Genomic DNA, 23094 nt, shown 5'->3' with positions numbered 1-23094 from the left:
CCCGTTGACGTGCCCGGCTAGGGCGGAGCATGCGCAGTGGTCAACTCGCAAGCCCGAAAGAGGAGAGCTGCGAGAGACTGGAGGATCATTCAGTGACAACACGGGCACAGGGCAGCTGCAGGGGGCTGGTAGAAGCCCCAGGTAAATGAAACTCGTGTTTTACACTTCGGTTTAGGTTCCCTTTAAGCTCTTTGGACGCAGCATCCATGAATGAGGCCCATTTTGCTGAGACTTGTAGTACTTCCGCAGCCATCGGGTTGCACATCTCAGAGTTTGTACGGTTTATGTCAAGATTACTAATCGTTGTGCCGATGTGGCGATCAATGCTGCACACGCTGCCTGTTCTGGGGGAGGCTGAGAGTTCTCACTGTTATTTATAGTCCGGCAGAAAATATCACTTCAAACCGATCTGTTTAGCAAGCTGATTCATCTCGCGGTGAGTTATATTAGACAGTTTGATGAATCCACTTTCCCCCCACGCAGCACTCCAGCCTGAAGAGAGATGTCCCGGAGATTATACCCGAGAATGTCAAAGGCCAGGAGGTTCCTTCTCTGGTGGGCGGGGAACAGGGAAAGGATTTGTGGCTAAAGAGGACCAGTTCTTCAGCAGTAAGACAAGGAGTGTAATGACCGGGGATCAGGGGATGGATTTCTGTGAAGCCCTACTGCCTGACCTGCGGCCCTCCAGGAGCTATGTGGCCCTTTGATTTTTCACCCCATGAAAAGTCCAGAAATAAGCCAGTCACCAAGACCACTGCTAGAAATAAGCCAGTCACCAAGACCACTGTGGGAGATTTGCCAGACCACTGCAGGAGATTAACCAGGCACCAATACCACTGTGCCAGAAATTAGCCAGGCACCAAGACCACTGCCAGAAATAAGCCAGTCATCAAGACCACTGCCAGAAATAAGCCAGGCACCAAAACCACAGCCAGAAATAAGCCAGGCACCAAGACCACAGCCAGAAATAAGCCAGTTACCAAGACCACAGCCAGAAATAAGCCAGGCACTAAGACCACTGTGGGAGATTAGCCAGACCACTGCAGGAGATTAACCAGGCACCTATACAACTGTGCCAGAAATAAGCCAGGCACCAAGACCACTGCCAGAAATAAGCCAGGCACCAAGACCACTGCCAGAAATAAGCCAGGCACCAAGACCACAACCAGAAATAAGACAGGACCCAAGACCACAGCCAGAAATAAGCCAGGCACCAAGACCACAGCCAGAAATAAGCCAGGCACCAAGACCACAGCCAGAAATAAGCCAGGCACCAAGACCACTGCCAATAATAAGCCAGGCACCAAGACCACTGCCAATAATAAGCCAGTCAGCAAGACCACTGCCAGAAATAAGCCAGTCAGCAAGACCACTGCCAGAAATAAGCAAGTCAGCAAGACCACTGCCAGAAATAAGCCAGTCAGCAAGACCACTGCCAGAAATAAGACAGTCAGCAAGACCACTGCCAGAAATAAGCCAGTCAGCAAGACCACTGCCAGAAATAAGCCAGGCACCAAGACCACAGCCAGAAATAAGCCAGTCACCAAGACCATTGCCAGAAATAAGCCAGTCACCAAGACCATTGCCAGAAATAAGCCAGTCAGCAACACCACTGCCAGAAATAAGCCAGCCACTAAGACTACTGCCAGAAATAAGCCAGGCACCAAGACCACTGCAGGAGATTAGCTAGTCACCAAGATCACTGCCAAAAATAAGCCATTCTGTAAGGCCAATCAAAGCATAACACAACCAGAGAAGCCAATTTAAACAAGACACTGCCACCAAGGCCAATGGAAGCACCACCAAGCAAGCAAGGCCACCATTAGAACTAACCAGAAAAAACAGCACCAGCAGTCACCAATGCCAGAACAGTACCAGCATCAGCCAAAAAGTATCCAGCCAAAAAGTATCAAACCAAAAGCCAGGCCAAGCCAGCCCAGCACTAGTCCCAGGTGGCCAAGCTAGATAACCAGAAAAGTAACGTCAGCTAGCATGGCCTGACCAACCATCACCAGGCAGCTTTCCAGTAAGGCACACACTCATTCCTTAATGGATATTCTATTTCTGGCTGTAATGTAGGATGATGTGTTGTCCTGATGTGTCACAGCATGGTAATGGCTGAAAATCACTGACCTACAGGGTCACTATAATGGAGCAATATGGTGGCTTAAAAGATCCGTTTACAACCTTCTAAACACCAATTGGTTCCCTTTAAGGCTGACTAAGCAATTTTCGCCCCATGAGTTAAGCATATGTATTCATTCACCTCGGTGGTCTTTAAAAGCCCCAGAAGTGGCTCCTCATCAATAATGCATCACTAATGAATTGCTTTCAAGGTCTGTGGAGCGCCATGCAATTTGCTTCTCATTAAAACATGTCTAACTATAAAAAAAAAAAAACACTCCAGTTTTCCCAAAATGCACCTGCAGTCTTATCAGAGGGGCTGGAATCTGTCTGGCTAGAAAAAAACATACAAACAGAAGAACAGTCAAATGTTTATCTGATCAGATTTATTATTTAAAATGTTTATAGTGCTGACATTAAGCACAGTGCTTTTTCATAGTATATAGTCGTGCCACTGTCCTCAGAGGAGCTCCCAGTCTAATCCCTACCATAGTCCTACCATATTATTATGTATTTATATAGCACTGACATCTTCTGCAGCACTTTACAGAGTACATAGTCATGTCCCTGACTGTCCTCAGGGGAGCTCACAATCTAATCCCAGATCTTCTGTAGCAGTTTCAGAGTACATAGAGTACTTAATCATGTCACTGACTGCCCTCAGTCCTCAATCTAATCCCTTCCATAGTCACAGTAATGTCCTACCACTGACATCTACTGCAGCATTTTACAGAGTACCGTATTTCGCGCCGTATAAGACGCTCCGGAATATAAGACGTACTTAGGTTTAGGGGGCAAAAAACAAGGAAAAAAATAAATATACTAAACCTGGTGCGTTCATGTTCCAGAAGCATCTTGTTGATGTTCTCTCCCAATTGGTGTCATCCTGTGTCCCCTTCTGTCCCAAGTGTGTGTACTACTGTCCCCAGTATGTCAGTGTGTGTCCTGCTGTCCCCAGTATGTCCCCTGCTGCCCCCAGTATGTCCCTAATGTGTGTCCTGCTGTCCCCAGTATGTCCCCTGCTGCCCCCAGTAAGTCCCTAATGTGTGTTCTGCTGTCCCCAGTATGTCCCTAGTGTGTGTCTTGCTGTCCCCAGAATGTTCACTGCTGTCCCTATAGTGTATGTCCTGCTGTCCCCAGGTGTTCCCTTTATGTCCCCAGTACGTGTCCTGCTGTCTTTATTATGTCTCTAGTGTGTGTCTTTCTGTCCCTAGGTGTCCCCATTCTGCCTACATTGTACCTCCCCGTGTTTATGTCCTCAAACACCTGCGTCGCCGCTTGTGACTATGTTCCCCCTGGGTGGTCCACAACTGCCGCGTATATGTACACAAACACCCGCCGCTTGTGTACATGTCCCCCCCTGTGTGGTCCGCAACTGCCCGCTTGTGCCCTCACTTGTGTCGCCGCTTTCCCCCGGTGTAAATAGCTGGACCGCGCTCATCTTACCTAAGTCAGTGCCTTCTGTGGGGATCGGAGACCTGTCTTCACACTCGCTGCTCCCCCTAGTGAAGGCTTCTGCTGATGACGCAGCAGAAGCAATTACTATAGCTGAAGTGCGGAAGTGAAGACAGGTCTCCGATCCCCGCAGAAGGCACTGACTTAGGTAAGATGAGCGCGGTCCAGCTATTGACACCGGGGGAAAGTGGCGACACAAGCGAGGGCACAAGCGGGCAGTTGCGGACCACACAGGGGGGACATGTACACAAGCGGTGGGTGTTTGCGTACATATACGCGGCAGTTGTGGACTACATAGGGAACATAGTCACAAGCGGCGGCGGGTGTTTGCGGGCGTAAACACGGTTTGTGGGCAGGGAGCGGCACACACGGGGCAGAGCATCACATAAGGGGCAGTGCAGGGAATCCCCGACGTGATGGCAGGTCGCGGTTTCTATCGGCGGGCGTTCGGAAGTCGGGGATTCCCTGCCTTTGCCGTATAAGACGCAGGGACTTTTTCTCCCCATTTTTTGGGGAGAAAAAGTGCGTCTTATACGGCGGAAAATACGGTACATAGTCGTGCCACTGACTGTCCCTCAGAGGAGCTCACAATCCAATCCATAGCACAATCATTTGCCCATTGATCTGATTGTATACACACTAGATTGAACTCAGCTGAGGCAGCCAATAACAACCCCTTCTGCTGAGAATCTAGCGTCTGTCTTCGCCTGCATATCAACAGTCTGCATTGATAGCCTGGAGGCTAGCAGCATGTCTGCACAGCCTCAGCCCCACACTATCGCCCGAGGCACTGAAAGACTTTTTTTTTTGAATGGAGTATAGTCTAGGCAGATGTATAGCATCTTTGTTGTGAGATCTGCTATGAACCAATCTAGTATATCTTACCTTTTGTAGACTAGTAGGATTCAGTTGAGTCTTGTCAATTATTTTCACAGCTACCTGTTAAATGTAAATTAAAAAGAAATAAACAACATTACACAATTATTACAGGGAAAGAAGGTGTCCTTACTGTTCAAGTACAACGGCCATAAAATGAAACTACATATTGAGAGATGTGTAAAAGCAGTGGGGAACCGGGACTCCATGTGAGGTCACGACGTGATTGCGATTGTCGCCATGGCGGTGGGGGAAGCCCTAAAGAAAATCCCGTTCAGAACGGGATTTCTTGGTGGGTTTGATCTCCGGCGGCGATCGGAAGGCGCGGGGGGGATGCCGCTGCACAGCAATACAATACCTTGTTGCCTGGCTATGCTGCTGATCCTCTGCCTCTAATACATTTAGCCATAGACCCGGAACAAGCATGCAGGTCAGATGCTTGACTGGATTTACTGCATTACTGCATGCTTGTTTCAGGTGTGTGATTCAGTCGCTACTGCAGCCAAAGAGATCAGCAGGCCTGCCAGGCAACTGGTATTGTTTAACCTCCTTGGTGGTATGATCACTTCTGGATTTTAGGGTCTAAAAGCGGTGCAATTTTTCACATGCTTTTAGACCATAAGACCAGGAGGGGGGGAATCATACTGCAGAGAGATCTGCAGCAGTACTGCACATTACTCACCTCCCTGGGATCCAGCGCTGCAATTTTCCCTCCGTTCTCCGGGTGGCGCTGTGACCATGTAGTGAGATCGCGGTGTGTCGTCATGACAACAAACTGCGATCTCACCTGAGGGATGCAGAGCCTCCGAGGACCGGAGAGAGATTGGCGAGAGATTGGCGGCTGGCATCTGGATCCCAGGTGAGGTGAGTTAAGCCTTATCTACACGGTACAATTTTGCGTCAGATCGGATCTATTAGACCAGCCTTTCTCAACCTTTTTACCTTGGAGGAACCCTAAAATAACTTTTGGATCTCAAGGAACCCCTGCAAACAATTTTTTGGTCTCGGGGAACCCCTACATTTATTTTTCAGGAGGCGTGGTCTTTAAGTAGGTTAGGCTGCTAATTTCACTATCTCCTATTACACTGCCACTCATTATACTGTCTCCCGACCCCCCAATTTAGTGTTTCTTGTTACAGTATCACCTATTATAGTGAGCTCATTTATACTTCCCCCACGATGGGGTAAAATGCCAAGGAACCCCTGCAGAGTCCTCAAGGAACCCTGGTTGAGAAAGCCTGTATTAGACTGATCTATTAGATAGTTTCCAACCAGTCCAATCGGATTAGGCTCAACGCACACCATATAATCTTGGTTGTTCAATCTTACCACTTTCATGTAGTATAGGAGCTTATCCAATCAATCATTCAAGGTAGTTTCAAATCTGTCGGCCCTTATACTGCATAGATTTGTAAAATCTGTACAACCAAGATTGTTTTGTGTGTTGAGATTCTGCCATAGATTTTGGGTGCTTATCAAAGCAAAATGTATCGCAAAATTGATCTGAAACAATTTGGACGTCTACACATGATGCAATTTCTTATTAGATATACCTAATATCTATCTGAAGGAAAATTGTACCGTGTAAATGAGGCCTTACAAATGCCCGCTGCAGGCTCTACATAGACCTCCTGGTGGCTACTAGAGCTGCTCAAATCTGGATCCAGGAGACATCCGGATAGTTGCTATCCGGGTACCTCCCAGTAAACCTGTGCGGGGTGGGCGGGGGGGTCAATCTTACCTGTCTGACGTCTTCTTCGGTCCGTCCCTCGGCGCCACCCACGATGCGCTCCACGTGATTACAAACACTTCCTCCTTCAACCCGGAAGGAGGAAGTGTTTGTAATCACGTGACGCGCATGGACCGCATCGTGGGAGGCGCCGAGGGACGGACCGAAGAAGACGTCAGACAGTTAAGATTGACCCCCCCGCCCACCCCACATAGGGAACTATCCGGATGTCTCCCGGTTCCGGATTTGAGCAGCTCTGGTGGCTACCACTAGTCATGCTCGGGATGACCGCTCCTGGCTTATTTTTTCCACCCCGAACCTGACTTGGAGTTACAACCAGGGAGGTTAAAAGGAAATTTATTTGGCAATCTCCATATCCCACTCACTCAGGTGTCCTTAAAGTGGGCCTGAACTCTTGCACAAGACTGAATAAATACATAGAGAAATGCACCCTGTATGTATTTAGAAAGTTTAGCCTGTCTAATTCCCCCTCCTCTGTGTCTAATCACAACTGCAATATGACCTCTCCCCTGTGTCTCATGACTGCCAAAGCAGAGATGACAGATAAGCCCATTAGAAAGCACAGGCTGTAAACAATATGTCTGCTTCCATGAATCAGGAAGTAGAAACTGCGCACATTTATTTTAGGATTTGTATCAGGTGTAACAAAGAAATGTTTTTTATTTAAAGGTTATTACGCTGTTCCGTATCTTGTAGAGCAGAGAGGACATTTTGAGTTCAGGTGTCCTTTAACCTCATTGCCACTTTTATAAAAAGCGCGATAATGAAAATGATGATTGGGAAGGTTTAGCATTTTTCTCACAAGCAGCCCGTTTTCCCCGCTATAAATGGGCCCCAATATCCTGCGCTTGTTGCTGGCCCTTTATTCCTGAGAATTCTCGGAGGAGTGTAATTACAATTTCTGGCTAGACGGGACACTGAGAGGAGACCGCCAGGCCTCGCAGTTCCAGGAAACGCACCAGAGAGACGATGACATCATCATGTTTCAGGCTGGATAACGCTGAACCTCTCACACTCACCTCTCTCCCTGTGAGGACATGTCTGGCCAGTTTCACCTTGGCAAAGTTGCCTTTGCCGATGGTTTTCAGCAGGCGGTAGTTTCCGATGTGCGGCTGTTCATCGGTGGTAGAGGCGATGGAGTTACGGCAGCGGGGGAGGCTCTGTCGGCTGCTAGACTTGGTCGGGGGGACGTGAGGCTCGGGGTACCCATCCAGCGACGTGTGCTGCAAGACAAAGGTGGAAACGTAAATTAAGTTAAAATATAGTGCAACTTTCATTGAGAAAATACCATATAATTATCATTCCAATATTTGTATCGCACTTTTCTCCTGTCTGACTGAAAGCGCTTGTGAGGCAGCAACTAGAGCAAACTCAGTAGGCAGTAGCGTTATGGAGTCTCGCCCAAGAACTCCTTACCTAATAGGTGCTGCTTACTGAAATGGGGAGAGCCATGAATTGAACCCTGGTCGTCTGTGTCAGACACAATACCCGTAACCAGTACACTAGCCAGCTATTACAGTGTTCTTCCCAGGCTCTTTTAGCCAGGTGCTCCACTCGGCTAGTTTTGGTGAGCACCCGGCTGTCATCGGCTCACCTCCTCCTCTGCTGTAAGCAGAATTGTGCAGAGAAGCACCGGCCTTCCATTCTCATCTCACCCCACCCGGCTATTTTTTCATGCCACCCGGTTGGAAGAAATGTCTGGGGAGAACACTGTATTATATATGATAGCGAACCGATGATAAAAGGTTTTTCTTTTTGTAGTGTAAAGTACACTATGTTGCAAGGAAACAAAACATTTTTAAAAAAGGAACTGTAGTAAAAATAATGTAACAAATAAAAATTGCTTATTCTTTATCAATATTCCTTTATAGATTATTTAATCAATGTTTGCCCGCTGTAAAATCTTTTCTCTCCCTGATTTACATTCAGAAATCTATCAGGGGTGGCGACATCTTTAGTTCTGTCAAGTGATCTGTACGAAATGTTCGTTAGGCCTGGAACCCACTACAAATCGTTAGCACAATCGCTAACATTTATAATTAGAGCTTTGCAAGCGATTTCATGAGCATTTTCCGGCGATTTTGGTAGCGATGTTAAAAAGTGTAAGCTTTTTTGCCAGCGATTGTGTAGCGATTTGAGATTTTAATTCTGATTGGTACTTTCAATGTATTAGGCTGCATTTCCACTTGTGCGGTGCGAATCGCCGCCGTAAAAATGCGCATGCGGATGCGAATTTCGCATGCGGGTCTATGCGAATTTTCATGCGATTTCGCATGAAAATTCGCATGGATGACGATGTATGCAAATTTAACCATGGCAGTGCTGGTGTGCTTTTCCATTGTTTCAATGCGAATTTTCATGCGAATTCGCACGAAAATTCGCATACCCAAACCTCATGTAAATTTCCTATTAAATACATTGTATGCGATTCGCATAGCGGTATGCGATATGCGAATTCTGATGGCTCTGCCATGCGAATTTTTTCTGCACAGAAAAACGCAAAAGAATCCTGACAAGTGGAAACAGTCCCATTCACTTGTATTGCTATGCGAATTTTCATGCGAAAAACGCATGCGAATTCGCGATAGTGGAAATGGGCCCTTAGAGATTTGTGTGCGATTTTAAATTACTGCAAACCGTAAAAAAAATTATATGTGTAGCGATTCAGGAGTGATTTACCAGCGCTTCAATACTTTACATTGAAGCGCAAACGCTCCCAAAATGCTGAATATCCTGCGATGTGATTTTGCTAATCGATATTGTGAATTTGTTACATTTATGTACATTGGCAGAGCGTAAGTCGCTAGCGATTTAAAGCGCTCCCTAAACGCTCAAAAAGCGCTCTAGTTGGTTCCAGGCCTAACAGAGTTCTATGCACAAAGGGAGATATTGCTTGCTTGTCAATAATAATGACATAGGCAAAAAAAAAAAAAAATACTTAGACGTTACATACATCCAATAGTACAATAAATAGTACAACACAAAGATATGCAATTACAGGAGGGTTAAGGCAGGCATGTGGGGCATACTTTTTAACAGTTTTCAAGCAATTGAGGCAATTAAGTTCCGGGGCTTGGGACAGTACTACCCAGAGGGAGCTGTGAAGTCCAAAGTAGGCAAATTTGGGGATGTGGTGGGGGGCTGGGTAACTGGCATTTACCAGAACTGCTTGGGGGAGGAAGGAGTTCCTGCACCTAGTGTTTCTACATAATAGTTCCAGAACGACGACCCAATGGGAGGCATTCAAAGAAGCAACAGTCTGGGTGGGAGCGGTCATGGGAGATCCGGGTGGCCCTCGTCTTCAACCTGGCAGTGTAGAGGAGATCAAGAGGTGGCATCATTGAAAGGGAATCGGAAACGCGAGCGGAAGCAAGCACGTGAGCGGCCACGGCCACGCAGCTGTAGTCTCGCTGAAGGAATGATTAGACCGGGACTGGCAGTGGGGAACGAGTGATCGGAGGACATCGTGGGTCATGACAGCTGCAGGGGGCCAATAGAAGCCCCAGGTAAGTGTCTGTGGTTTTTTTTTTTTTTTTTAACTCCAGAAACTGCAGTTGTTATCTATTCTATGCAAAAGAGCTTCTGTGAGCAGAGAGCTCTGTCTTCTGAAGCTTGTTATCTCAAGTGTCTGTCAGTGTATTTTGTTTTTTTTCTGCAGAGTAAAGTTCAAAAGCTCACTAGCCTGCTCTGTGAAATAATTTAGAATGCTGAGTGTAGTGTGTAAACTGCAAATATTAGAGAATGATGCAATGATATAAAATAAAAACCATATAACTGAAAATAAAAATATGAGACTATTTTCTTTGCTACTAATAATTATCCGTACTACACATACAGTTCATTATATCATAATTTATGTTTTTCACTTCAGTGTCACTTTAATGACTCTTTGCAGTTTGTACCGGTCGCTAGCCTTTCCACCAGCATAGCAGACATGACTGAGGAGCAGAGGATGGATTCAGTGGCAGCAGTTAAGTGACAAGACAATATACTCTGTACAGCGCTACGTAAGAGGTCGGCACTATATAAATAATAATAATAATAATAATAATAATAATAAATAATTATTGACCATCCCCAATGAAAATCAGTAATGAAATTCCTTTTATAGCTACAGAAAGCTCCCGCAGCGGTAATTAGAACTAGCGGACATCATTGCGTCAGCAGAATTGTCTCCAGAATGATATATCCGGCTTGCCATTGATACAGAAGGTGATCCACGGCAGATGTAATACAATCCCAGCCGTAGGCTCACTCTCCCACCTTACAGATGTACTATGGCAAGGTGGGTGTCTGAGAATATTCACTACAAGGCAGGAAGCGGACAATACTATCTAGTCTGCAATGCACATCTTACTAATCATCAGGCAAAAAACCCTCCCTCCCCATTCTACTTAGCCGGGGCTTCCTCCAGCCCTTTGCAGCCGATATGTCCCACGCGGCAGCTCCACTCGTAGCCGCTGACCCGGGGTCCCCGCCGTGTGCAGAGGCCGAACTCCTCTAGTGCGCCTGCGCAAGCACCGCTGCCAATCAAGTCCACATTGTCCACAGTGTACAGTGCCGGCGCAGTAGTTCTGCGGCTGCGCTATCAATCAATAGGCTTGATTGACAGCAGCACTCGTGCAGGTGCAATAAGGACAAAGTCAAGGTCGGCTTCTGCATTGGCGAGCGGAGATGCGGTGTGGGACATATCGGCTGCAAGGGGGAGGAGGAAGCTGCGGGTAAGCAGAGCTGGGGGAGGGTTTTTGCCTGATGATTCCTTTAAAGGACAACTGAAGTGAAAAGAATGTGGAGGGTGCCATATTTATTTCCTGTTAAACAATACCAGTTGCCTGGCAGCCCTGCTGATCTATTTGGCTTCAGTAGTGTTTGAATTACAGCAGAAAAAAATGCATGCAGCTAATCTGGTCAGATCTGACAATTATGTCAGAAACACCTGATCTGCATATGCTTGTTCAGCGTCTATGGCTTAAAGTGTTATGCTACGTACACACATGCGACAACGATCGTTCGTTGAGAACGATGAACGAACTTTTAATTGATGAAAGAACGACCTAAGTAAAGTTAGTTTTAAAAGGTGTGTAACGATCTGATCGTTAGAACGAACGTTACATCACGTAAAGCAACTATTGCGCCTGCGCATAAAAATGGAAAGTTCCATGGAGAAATTGTGAAATGCGCATGTCAAGCCTAGTACGAACGACCGTTTCCAACGATGTACTACTTTTGCAAACGATCGTCGTTGGTTAAAATCCGCCGAGACAGAACTTTCTTTTGTAGCGATTTGGCTCGTTAGTCGTTGGCCTTAATAGTCGGTGGTTCGTTTTGTGTAAAGATCGTCGTTGGTAAAGATCGGGGAACGATCGTTACAAACGACTATAGTCGCATGTGTGTACGCACCTTTAGAGGCAGGGGGATCAGCAGGATAGCCAGGCAACTGGTATTGCTTAAAAGAAATATATGGCTGCCTCCAAATTCCTCTTTCCCTGAATGCAGATGGATATGGAGGCTGAATTATTTAATTTTAAGCAATACCATTTGCCTGGCAGTCCTGCTTCTGTGACTAATACCATAGCCATGCTTTCACATGCAGCAGGCGGGGGGAGTGGCCTGATCAAAGGAAGCGGCCATCGCTCGGGTGAGTTTGCAGGTTGGCGGTTGCCATGCACATGCCTGATTATTGGCTGAGGAGGTCATTACCGGCTGCCTCGGCAGACTTTAGGCTGCTTTCACAGTGGGACGTTACAGGCGCATGTTACAGCAGCCTGTAACGCAGCCCAACTCACAGCACTGAAAAATCAATGGGCTGTTCACAGTTGTGTTGGAGTATAAGGCCCGGTTCACATTAGCGGTGGCTATCCGGAATAGCCGTGCCGGAGCCGCACCGCATGCTGGCCGGACGAAACGGACGCACGGCATAGCAATGTAAGTCTATGCCAGGGTTCACATGTGTCCGTTTCGTCCGGACCGGAGCCGGACCGGATCCGGACTCCGGTGTCCGTTCCAACATGCGCTATTTTTTGGTCCGGCTCCTCCGGCAGCCGTATCCGGGGCGGAGCCGGACTGCATCATCCGGCCAATGGAAACCAATGAGAACCGGAGAGCGCACAACACACTGGCAAAAAATCCGGATGTTCTACCCCACTTCCTATGAGGATTGTTGCGGCGATATTGTATCGGGGACACATGGGCAACCATTTTGGAGTGGAGCAGCACGAGCTGGAGATGTTGGCAGCATGTTGGAGGTGGAGGTGAGTGCTAAACAGCGGAGGGCCTGATTCCACAGGTCCCCCTTCTGCTGACCTCCCAGACCCCAACATTTTTTTTTGTTTTTATACAGGTTGTTATCTCTTTTAGAATCCGGATCCGGACCGCAACCGTGTTCATACCGCACGGAAACCGTATGCAACCGGACCGGATCCGGACAGGAACCGTACGGTTCAGGTCCGATCCGGCTCCGGTGCGGTCCGGACATCCGGTGCGGTTTTTGCAAAACCGCAAGTGTGAACCGGGCCTAACACTGCACGGTAAATGAACGTGCAGCGTGCTGGGCGTTATACTCGTATGTGGCTGCGTTCGGATGTTTGCACATGCTCAGTGCGTTTTTTTTTTTAATTTTTATTTTTATTTGCCGCATGCGCCGTTTTCGTCTGATAGTATGCGCCAAAAAGTACGCATCACGGACGCATCAAGAGACGCATAACGCGGCTCTATATAACGTCCAACTTCAAAGCTCATGTGCGTTGCGTTAGGGGCACGTTATGCGACCTTAACGTCGCATCTAACACAACGTCTTAGTGAGAAAGAGCCCTTAATCAAGCGTCAGTACAAGGCTTCAGAAATGCTAAAGTAAGTACACCTGAAGCGTGCGGGATACGGAGGCTGCCATATTTATTTCCTTTTAAACAATACCAGATGCCTGGCTGTCCTATTGATCCTCTGCCTCTAAGGGCCCGTTTCCACTAGGGCGGTTTCGCCGGCGATTCGGCAGAGTTTCCCCGCACATCATTCGCACAGGGAAACTCCGCCATAGGGGATGACGGCGCCGCGGCGGAATCGCTTGCGGGAGCGATTCGCCCGGAACCCCCCGCAGATTTCGCCACGGAGGCTGCGAATCCCATAGCCGTGCATGGCACGGCTCATGGGATTCGCCTGCGATCCCGCCCACCGGCTCAGTGCGGTATGCGTCTGCGAGACGCACGCCGCACTAGTGGAAACGGGCCCTAATACTTTTAGCCATAGAAATTAAACAAGCATGCAGCCGATCAGGTGTTTCTGACTGACGTCTGACTGGATAAGCTGCATGCTTGTTTCAGGGGTGTGATTCAGACACTACAGAATCATGAAAGGTCAAGCAGGACAGCCAGGCAATTGGTACCGTATAAAAGCACAACAATATGGCAGCCTCCGTATCCCTCTCACTTCAGTTTCCCTTTAACGTACAATTTTGCAACTGCTAAGAAAAAGGCAATTCCCTCACTTCCATAAACTGCAGGGATTAATGGAGAAACTTGTTTCAGCTTGCTTACTGTACATGCATGTAAAATAGTTATTCCACAGGATTCCTAGATGGGAATGTCCAAGTGCAGTGCCAGTCAATGGATTTATCCAGGTGTGGAAAATAAGTAACAAGCCAAGTCCATTGCATTGCAGTGTCAGAGCAAAAAGTCACTATCCACACAATTTGTACAGATCTTGGACGGAAGCAATGCTATAATGACATGTCCAATGCAACGGGCAAATCTAAACAGGGGGTTTGCGCCGTGGACAATGACCGCATATGTCACGGCATGCACCTGTCCTAGTGTGAACCCAGCATTAGCGGTCTGCTACAAGGTGTCCCAGCTGGAAGCTTCAGGAATGTGCTTATAACACAACTGCTGAGGCCGCGGAGAAGAGGGGCACATACCAAATAGATACATACAAATATACCCTGCATGCCTATACAGTACATACATACCACCCTCAAAGGCATACATAGGCTTCAAATCACTAAGCATTACCACGATCGGTCAAGCAGAAAACGTAGACAAATACTAATTCACTGCACGGGGGGGGGGGGGGGGGGGGATACCGCCTTGTTTGGTAAATACCTCAATAAATAAATTCCCAAAACAAGAGCATTCATTAAAACAAGTGAAATGTTAAGTATTTTAAGACCAGCCTGGAGCTATCCGTAACTATGAGACCCTCGGAAAAAATGAACAGGCAAAGTGGACAGCCGATAGGAGGAGCCACCCCACCCCACTCTCAAACCATTGGTACCGATGTACTGCCGGACAGGACATCAGAAAATGTTAAAAAAAATAAATAAAAAATCTTTAAAAAATAGCCCGATGCAGGAGCATCCAAAAATCTTAGTGAATTTAGGAAAATAGAGTCTACAATACAGAATGTGGTATTTTACCAAATGTATTATTATTTTATTTTACATATATACCACACATGTATGCAGGCTTACCACCCTCACATACATACATATATAGTACGTCAGCACGCACTTACTACCTACACAGACTTGCATATATAACACACAACAAACAAAATGAAAATTATATAGGTTATGGCCAGAACCCGAAGTCTGGCCAATTCGGGTTCTGGCCGGTCAAAATTATAAGTGGCCGTCTCACTGCGGCCAATGTGCAAAATGAATTGAATCCTGGCGGCTCCATTCCTGTCCCCCGGCCCTGGCTCCTCCCCCTGCCCCCCTGCTATTGGCTTCTGGCAGCCGGGGACACACGTAATTCAGCCAGTCGTTCGTCGCAGCAGGAAAGCAGGGATTTGTGCTGTTCATTCCTGCTTTCCTGCTGCGACAAACTACTCTGGGTGTACCCGTGTCCCTGGATAACAGTCAATAGGGGCAGGGGGAGGAGCTGGGGGGGCGGAGCCGCCAGAATTCAATTCATATCGCACATTGCCTGCAGTAAAGGGGCCCATGCACTCAGCCGATTAGTGGCCGATCGATCGCAAATCGATTGCCCGATCGATTTGCGGCCGATTTCAATCGATCTGACATACTGGAAAATCTAGGTCGATCTGATGAGATTGCTCATCAATTTGCATTGGACCTAATGGAAATCTGATGGCAAAAAAATGCCATCAGATCGATTTTCAATAGATTTCATATTGGAAATCTGTTCCTAGTAAAAAAATGTTCCTAAACACATCAGATAGATCAGAAATCTATCTGATGATCTATCTGCTGCTAATCTAACGAGTGTATGGCCACCTTAAGACGGCCACTGTGAAGGACAGCCTCACACTTACAAGAGGCAGCAACAGCATCTGAGAGGGAAAGACGCTTATTTTCTTGCAGCCGTCATCATTCTCAAAGCCACAATTCTGTCAGTTTTATTTGCGTTTACTGCAACACTGCCTTATACAAATTATAACAAAAAAAAATAAAAAAAAAAAACTACCCAAAACTCTGCAGTTTTTCCACGTGCAGCCATGCTGATATTCTCTGCAATTTCAGCTGGAAAATGCAAGAGATAGACAAACACAAGTGCGATATCCTTATTTAGCTTTGCCCATATGGATAGAACATGCTTTGTTACATCGTGTGTGGAGTTCCTCTTTAACTTCCTTTATAGTTCTCTGTAGAGCAGCTTCCCTGTCAGAAAGGACAGGCTGTAATTGGGGGAGTGAATACGAGCAGGAAACGAGACTGGTTATTTCAGCTGTGTGTGACAGGTCCCCTTTCAGCCGCCTCAGACAGATGACTGCGCCGGAGACCCACTACTACGAACTCCATTTACAGCAGTTCTTAAAATACTCCCAACAGAAAGGCGTCTAAGAGAGGCGGCAGGCAGAGACATCCTGTTTGCAGGCTGGGAGCAGAGCAGGCAGCCCCTCCATGTGGCATCTGGGAGGGTCACACTCTCCCATACAGCCTGGGGGGGGGGGGGGGGGTTCAGATACTGATTCCCAGTGGGCGGTAAGCTCAGAATCTCAGCTGGAGCCAATATACCATGCAACTTTCCCAGGTTCAGCCATTTCTATGGGGAAAAGAAGAATCCTGGGATTTCACCGCAGGAAAACCATCGACCACAACAAGGAACAAGCTGGGCGATTTCTCTGCGTAGGAAGTGGGGACGTCTTAGGAGGAAATTAGGAAAATTTGTGACATTTCCTAATTTCCTTTGAATGAGAGTGTGACGGCCGCTCTGAGCTACATTTCCTAGCTAAGTACTCTGGGGTATGTGTAATAAACATACTGGGTTGTTGTTGTTTTTTTTTTGGGGGGGGGGGGGGGGTGACTAAAATACTCACTTTTTCTCCCCCACAAGTGGGGGGGGGGGGGAAGAGGTCAGTGCATCTGTAGGGAGTTCCTGCATTTGGACTATAGTGAATGCTTGCCGATACGAACCTCCAACCTTCTGCAATGTCGGGGATTCACTGTACTGTGCTCATACAGAGGACACAGGGGGACACAAAGGGGAATAGAGGGGGGCACAAGGGGGACAGAACTGGACACAGGGAGACAAGAGGTTCAAGGGGGCATGAAGTACAAAGGGGGCATAATCCACAAGATGCCCCTTCACCATGGATGCACCAGGTTTAGTATACTGTATATATTTTTCCCCCTGCTTTTTGTCTTCTAAACTTAGGTGCGTCTTATGGTCAGGAGCATCTTCTAGTCCGCAAAATACGGTATTTCCCCAGTGATCTCATCTGTTATCACAATTAATCTTTGGTAATTTAAAGTATATGACAGTGATCTCACTGAAGCGATTGCTGGTGATTCGCAAAAAACGTAAACGTGTTGCATGCAGTGCCTTTCCACGATTTTAGAGCGATTGTGCGTCAAAAAAAAAAAAAAAAAAAAAACACGAACCACGAAAAAACCCAAAAATCGCACAGATGTAAGATCATGAAAAATGCCCTTTTGCAAAACGCTTGCGATTTCGCTAGCGTTTTGCAATCCCCATGTGAAGGGGGCCTTACTTACAGTGTTGGGGGGGTTCCTTTTTTCCCCTGACCCTTTGGTACTTCCTTCTGACACTCAGCAACAGCACTAATCTTCCTATTATTCCCCTGGGTATAGGTCTGAAACAAAAATAAATTTTGTCCGGCCATTTTTCAATTTACGTCACATTTTATAAACTCTAAAAATAGCTTCCAACCTATTTCTACATATGTCACAAGACACTTAGTCACATTGCGTATTCTCTCAAGAATCACTTCACAACCTGAAAGGTGCTGAACGCCATATGCCCGGCTATGAGGCTACAGAGCACCTTCCATTTGTGGGCCAATCCTCGTGAAAGCATCGGATTGCCAATCGTATCTGATGGTTTGCAGAGATTGCAGAACATTTCCTGATTGGTCTGCCAAATCACATGACGTTTCCAACATCATGTGACTGGAAAAGCAGTCTAAATTGGATCATTGCTACATAATCCAGCCGCTGATCTATTATAATTACGAAAATATTTATTTTTGCATTCCATTGTGATGCAGAGAGCGATATAAAGCAGCCCTATTGTCCCCATTTATAAATAGGGGGCTTAATGGAATTACAAACCTTTGGGGAGGAAGGGAGGGATAGAAGAGCATTGCTCCCAATTGCCCCTCTTTCAGAGGGACAGTCCCTCTTTGGGAACCCGATCTCCCTTTCTCCCACATCCCAAAGACATACAGATAAGTTAATTAGCTTCCCCCTAAATTGGCCCCAGACTACAATACATACAGTACACAATACATAAATAGATGTAAAGGTAGCCATACACTGGTCGATTTGCCATTAGATCGACCAGCTGACAGATCCCTATCTGATCGAATCTGATCAGAGAGGGATCGTATGGCTGCCTTTACTGCAAACAGATTGTGAATCGATTTCAGCCTGAAACCGATCACAATCTGTTGAGCCACTCCTGCCGCCTGTAACCCCCCCCCCCCCCCCCCCCCGTATACATTAGAGCGCCCTCTATTCGAACTTCCTGGTCACGGAGTGACACAGGAAGCGCCGGGATGGAGCCGGAATAGAGCGGTGCAGCGCGGAGAAGATGCCCGGGAGCCAGCTTCAGGTAATGTATACCTGATCGGATCGGCCGCCGCTAGCGACGCGCTCCCTACCCGCGGGCGATCGAGGGTAATTTCCCGCACGGTGCGATCGACGGACCGATCCGATTTCGGGAGGAAATCGGATCGGCGGGTGCGTTTACCGCAAACGATTGGCAGCAGATTCGATCCCAGGATCGAATCTGCTGTCGAAACGGCCGCGAATCGGGCCAGTGTATGGCCACCTTAAGACTATGGCAGGGACTAGATTGTGAGCCCCTCTGAGGGACAGTTAAGTGACAAGACAACATACTCTGTGCAGCGCTGCAGAAGATGTTGGCGCTATAAAAATACTAAATAATAATATTAATAAAATGAAAATTGCAAACGCAGGAAAAATTGCAGAAATGCACATGGCAGAAAACTCGTGGTTTTCCGTACAGACAAGTGCGCTCCCTGCCTCAATCAATCACTAGCGCGGCTGCGATTAGAACTCTTCTGGGGAAATCAAAGCTGTAGAATGTAAATTTAGCCGTGCAGAGCAGGCATCAGACTGATCATGAATATGGTACGCACTTCTCTTATGTATTCATGATGGGACTTCTGTCTAGAGCTCTGCTTTAAAGAGAAACTGTAGTGAAAATGACAAAGAATAAAATTGCTAATATTTTACAATATTCATTTATAGATTGTTTAGTTAGTGTTTGCCCATTGTAAAATCTTTCCTCACCCCAATTTACATTTTGACATTTATCACAGGTGGCGACATCTTTAGTCCTGCCGGGGGATTTGTACGGAAAGTTTGTTACTGAGAGTTCAATGCACAGAGGAAGATACTGCTTGCTTGGCAGTTGCAAAAAGCGGTTATTTCCCACAATGCAACAAGGTTCACAGAAAGGAAACCGTCATGACCATTGTCATGACATCATACTGTGGGAAGGGTTTCACCACAATATCAGCCATACAGACCCCCCTGATAATCTTTAAAAAACAAAGCACATCAAGAGCCCCAATAGTGCAATATGTCAAAATTGGTCAAGAGTAAATATATGAGTATATACTCACAAAGGTGGGTTACTTCTGGTAACCACTCAGTAGGCAGGTGGGGAGGTTAGACCCGACCGCACTCGGGATAAAAATGTCGCTCTCCGTAGAAGTAGAAGAACAGAGGGTAACACCCCTCCACCAAGGGTGGACACTCAGCAGTGCTCTCCCCAGGCTCTTTTAACCAGGTGCTCCACTCGGCCATCGGCTCGCCTCCTCATCCTTTTCTTGTGCTGTAAGTAGAGTTGCACCAGCCCTACATTTCCCCATCGGGCCCCGCCCGACTCCTTTTTCATGCCACCCGGCTGGAAAAAGTTTCTGGGGAGAACACTGCTCAGGATAAACAATTGCTCAAAACAGCACCAGATAAGAATAAAATAGTAAAAAAAAGTTTAAAAAGGGGACAGGTAGTGGTGAACTTACCTCCCACAAGTAGACATGCCATCAGTTATTCACTGAAAAATATCTTTATTCAAATAGACTTCTCCTCCGGAAGCGCTCATACTGGTCTGGATCTTTACAAGCTCCATATGCTGCCTGATGAAGCGTGATGTCGCCCATGAAACGCATTGCTATTACTTTGGAGTCTATTTGAATGAAGATATTTTTCAGTTAATAACTGATCGTGTGTATACTTGTGGGAGGTTCACCACTACCTCCCCCATTGTTAAACATTTTTAACTATTTTATCCTTATCTGGCGCCTCCGGTTTGAACAAATGTTTACCCCCGATGATCTATTAGAGAAAAGGTAAAGATTTCTCATGGGAAAGGGGGTATCAGCTACTGATTGGAGTGAAGATCGACCCTTGGTTAAAGTTCCTTATTAAGCTGCCTCCTACACTGGACTATTTTTGCCCAGGCTTATTGTGGCCCCAGAATAAAATGTGTGTAGCTCCCAGAGTCTGCAAGCAGCAATGGGGTTTAATTACAAGCCTACCTACCTGCTCACACGTCTCTTTAAACGGTCGCTTCCATCTAAATATCGTGTGCAGCCGTCTCCATGGCAACCAGGCACACATACACTCTGCAGTGTGCAGGCCTCAGCCCAGCGATTAGCACAAATGCAGCGTACAAGGTCAGTGAATGACTGCAGCACCTGCATAGACCTGCTACCGTAACCTGAACAAAATATAGCACACGTCTCCGCCGGGGCTCACGTTTTATACACAATTATACCTATTTATACACAAAAAAATAAAAACAATAACACCAATCGGATTTTGTTCAGTGACGATCAGTGCTGCAATCGCGGTACAGTTATTGGCAATTCACCCCTGCATTCGCTCGGATGGAGAGACAGATTGGCAGACTGCAACTTTTACTTTGCACCAGAAAAAGCAGAATTACGCATTCGCTTGCCGCTACTTTTTAGACTCCTGATCTGCGGATATCTGGAGGTTTCAAATTGACAGCCTTGTTCTCTATTGCTGCCTATGGCATTATTCATAGTGAGAAATAAGTGCTAGTAAAAAGAGACTGAAGCTGAAAAAACAAAAAAAAACACCCGTTACTCTCCCCTCATTCCAGCGCCGGCTCCGATGGGTCGAAGACTGTTCTCTGCCACTGCGGGAGACTTTGGAAGTCTTTGGGAGTCCGAGTGCTCCCAAGGTTGGGCAGCTCCGTACTGCGCATGCGTGAGAGAGCGCCCTAGTGCATGACGTAGCAGACAGTCTTTGGAGGCACTCGGGCTCCTAAAGACTTTAAAAGCCTCCAGCTGCGGCAGTGAGCAGTCTCCGATGGGTCATTCACTACTAACGTGAGCCAGCGCAGGAACGAGAGGACCGGAAGAGGAACGAGAAGGCTCTATAGGACCCAGAGCCTTCCCTCTCCTTAGGGGAGTAGCTGTTTGTTTTGTTTTTTATTTTAGCTTCAGATTCCCTGGCCTGGGATCTACAAAACCGCTTTCAGCAGTGTTCAGAAAACCCCCAGCAGCAGTTTGGCAAGGTTATAAAATGGTGATTTTATTTGAGCCACAGAAAACAATATTTTAATCTGATATGTTCTTATGCAGTGGATGGGAAAAGGGATAAAAACAGAGAATGTGCCCATACACATTCCATATTTATTTTCTTTTAAACAATACCAGTTGCCAGGCTACCCTGCTGATCCTTTGCTTCTAATCCTTAGATTTACCTGCCAGAACAATTTTTTCCAACATGTCCGATCAGAATTTCGATTGATTTTTGATTTTACGATCGTTTTTAGTCGTTTTTTCGATCATGTTTTAATTGATTCTCATAGAATTGAACGGAAATTTTTAAAAAAAAAATGATCGGGAAATCGGGAAAAAATAGTCAACCTGTTGGGAAAAAAATCGATCTGGCAGGTAAATCTAACAGAAAATTGTATGGTGTGTACCTAGCATTAGCCATAGACCCTGAACAAGCAATGTTCTCCCCAGGCTCTTTTAGCCGGGTGCGCCATCCGGCTAGTTTTGGTGAGCACCCGGCGGTCATCAGCTCACCTCCTCCTATGCTGTGAGCAGAGTTGTGCAGAAAAGTGCCGGCCCTGCATTCTCTCATCTCGCCCCACCCGGCTACTTTTTCATGCCACCCGGCTGGAAAAATATTCTGGGGACAACACTGAGAAGTATGCAACAGATCAGGTGTTCCTGACATTATTATCAGATCTGACAAGATTAGCTGCATGCTTGTTTCTGGAGTTATTCAGACACTACTGCAGCCACATAGATCAGCACGGCTGCCAGGCAACTGGTATTGTTTACAAGGAAATAAATATGGTAGACTTCAAATTCTTCTCACTTCAGTTGTCTTTTAATTGGTGACTGTCCCTTTAAGGGCACGCTGGAAGTGGCTGCAGCCGTGTGATTTAAAATGCAGCTTTAATCCTCTGTACATGCTAATGGCGTGATTCACTGAGACACCCGCATGTCCTCTGGATCCGGTGTCACAGCTTTTTCCTTGACATGACCTGGCAGTGGGCTCAGCTGTCATGGCGACATCAGCGAGCGGCTCTGGCTGAAGCAGGTCCCAGCGCTTCCAGCTAATGGACACTGCACAGCTTTCCAGGGACAGCCTGGCACAGCCTCAGCAATGTCTACACAGAGCGTTATGTTCTGTGCCAACCTGCAGCTCCTGACTGTGGGCCCGGCGGAGGCTGCTGGGAGATCGCCAGAGAGCACGCAACACACAGAGTCACCCCAGCTGGTGCTGCAAAGCCAGGACCTCGCCACACTAGTCTGTACACTGCTACTGTAAATAACCCCTGTATGCAGCTACAATAAATCCCCTCTGTATGCAGCTAAAATAAATCACCAGTGTATGCAGCTAAAGTAAATCACCACTGCATGCAGCTAAAGTAAATCCCCTCTGTATGCAGCTACAATAAATCCCCTCTGTATGCAGCTAAAATAAATCACCAGTGTATGCAGCTAAAGTAAATCACCACTGTATGCAGCTAGAGTAAATCACCACTGTATGCAGCTAAAGTTAATCACCACTGTATGCAGCTAAAGTAAATCACCACTGCATGCAGCTAAAAGAAAATCCCCTCTGTATGCAGCTACAATAAATCCCCTCTGTATGCAGCTACAATAAATCCCCTCTGTATGCAGCTAAAATAAATCACCAGTGTATGCAGCTAAAATAAATCACCAGTGTATGCAGCTAAAATACATCACCAGTGTATGCAGCTAAAATACATCACCACTGTATGCAGCTAAAGTAAATCACCACTGTATGCAGCTAAAATAAATCACCAGTGTATGCAGCTAAAATAAATCCCCTCTGTATGCAGCTACAATAAATCCCCTCTGTATGCAGCTAAAATAAATCACCAGTGTATGCAGCTAAAATAAATCACCAGTGTATGCAGCTAAAA

General features: G+C 46.7%; 1 protein-coding gene across 5 annotated transcripts in view; it reads right to left on the bottom strand.

Moving 5' to 3' along the window:
* The window catches only part of MARK1 (microtubule affinity regulating kinase 1), a 193052-nt gene that overhangs the window by 109136 nt on the left and 60822 nt on the right, over positions 1-23094 (bottom strand). For all 5 annotated transcript variants that reach the window (XM_068232921.1, XM_068232923.1, XM_068232922.1 and 2 more), the window contains exons 2-3: positions 7225-7428; positions 4465-4518 (exon numbers count right to left, since the gene is read on the bottom strand). In XM_068232921.1, the coding sequence (XP_068089022.1) occupies positions 4465-4518; positions 7225-7428 (258 nt within the window). The remainder of the gene's footprint in view (positions 1-4464; positions 4519-7224; positions 7429-23094) is intronic.

The sequence above is a fragment of the Hyperolius riggenbachi genome, chromosome 4 (genome assembly GCF_040937935.1).
Source record: "Hyperolius riggenbachi isolate aHypRig1 chromosome 4, aHypRig1.pri, whole genome shotgun sequence".
In the NCBI taxonomy this organism is placed as follows: Eukaryota; Metazoa; Chordata; class Amphibia; order Anura; family Hyperoliidae; genus Hyperolius; species Hyperolius riggenbachi.
Note: the sequence above shows the minus strand (reverse complement) of the source record. Positions and strands in the feature narration are given on the sequence as shown.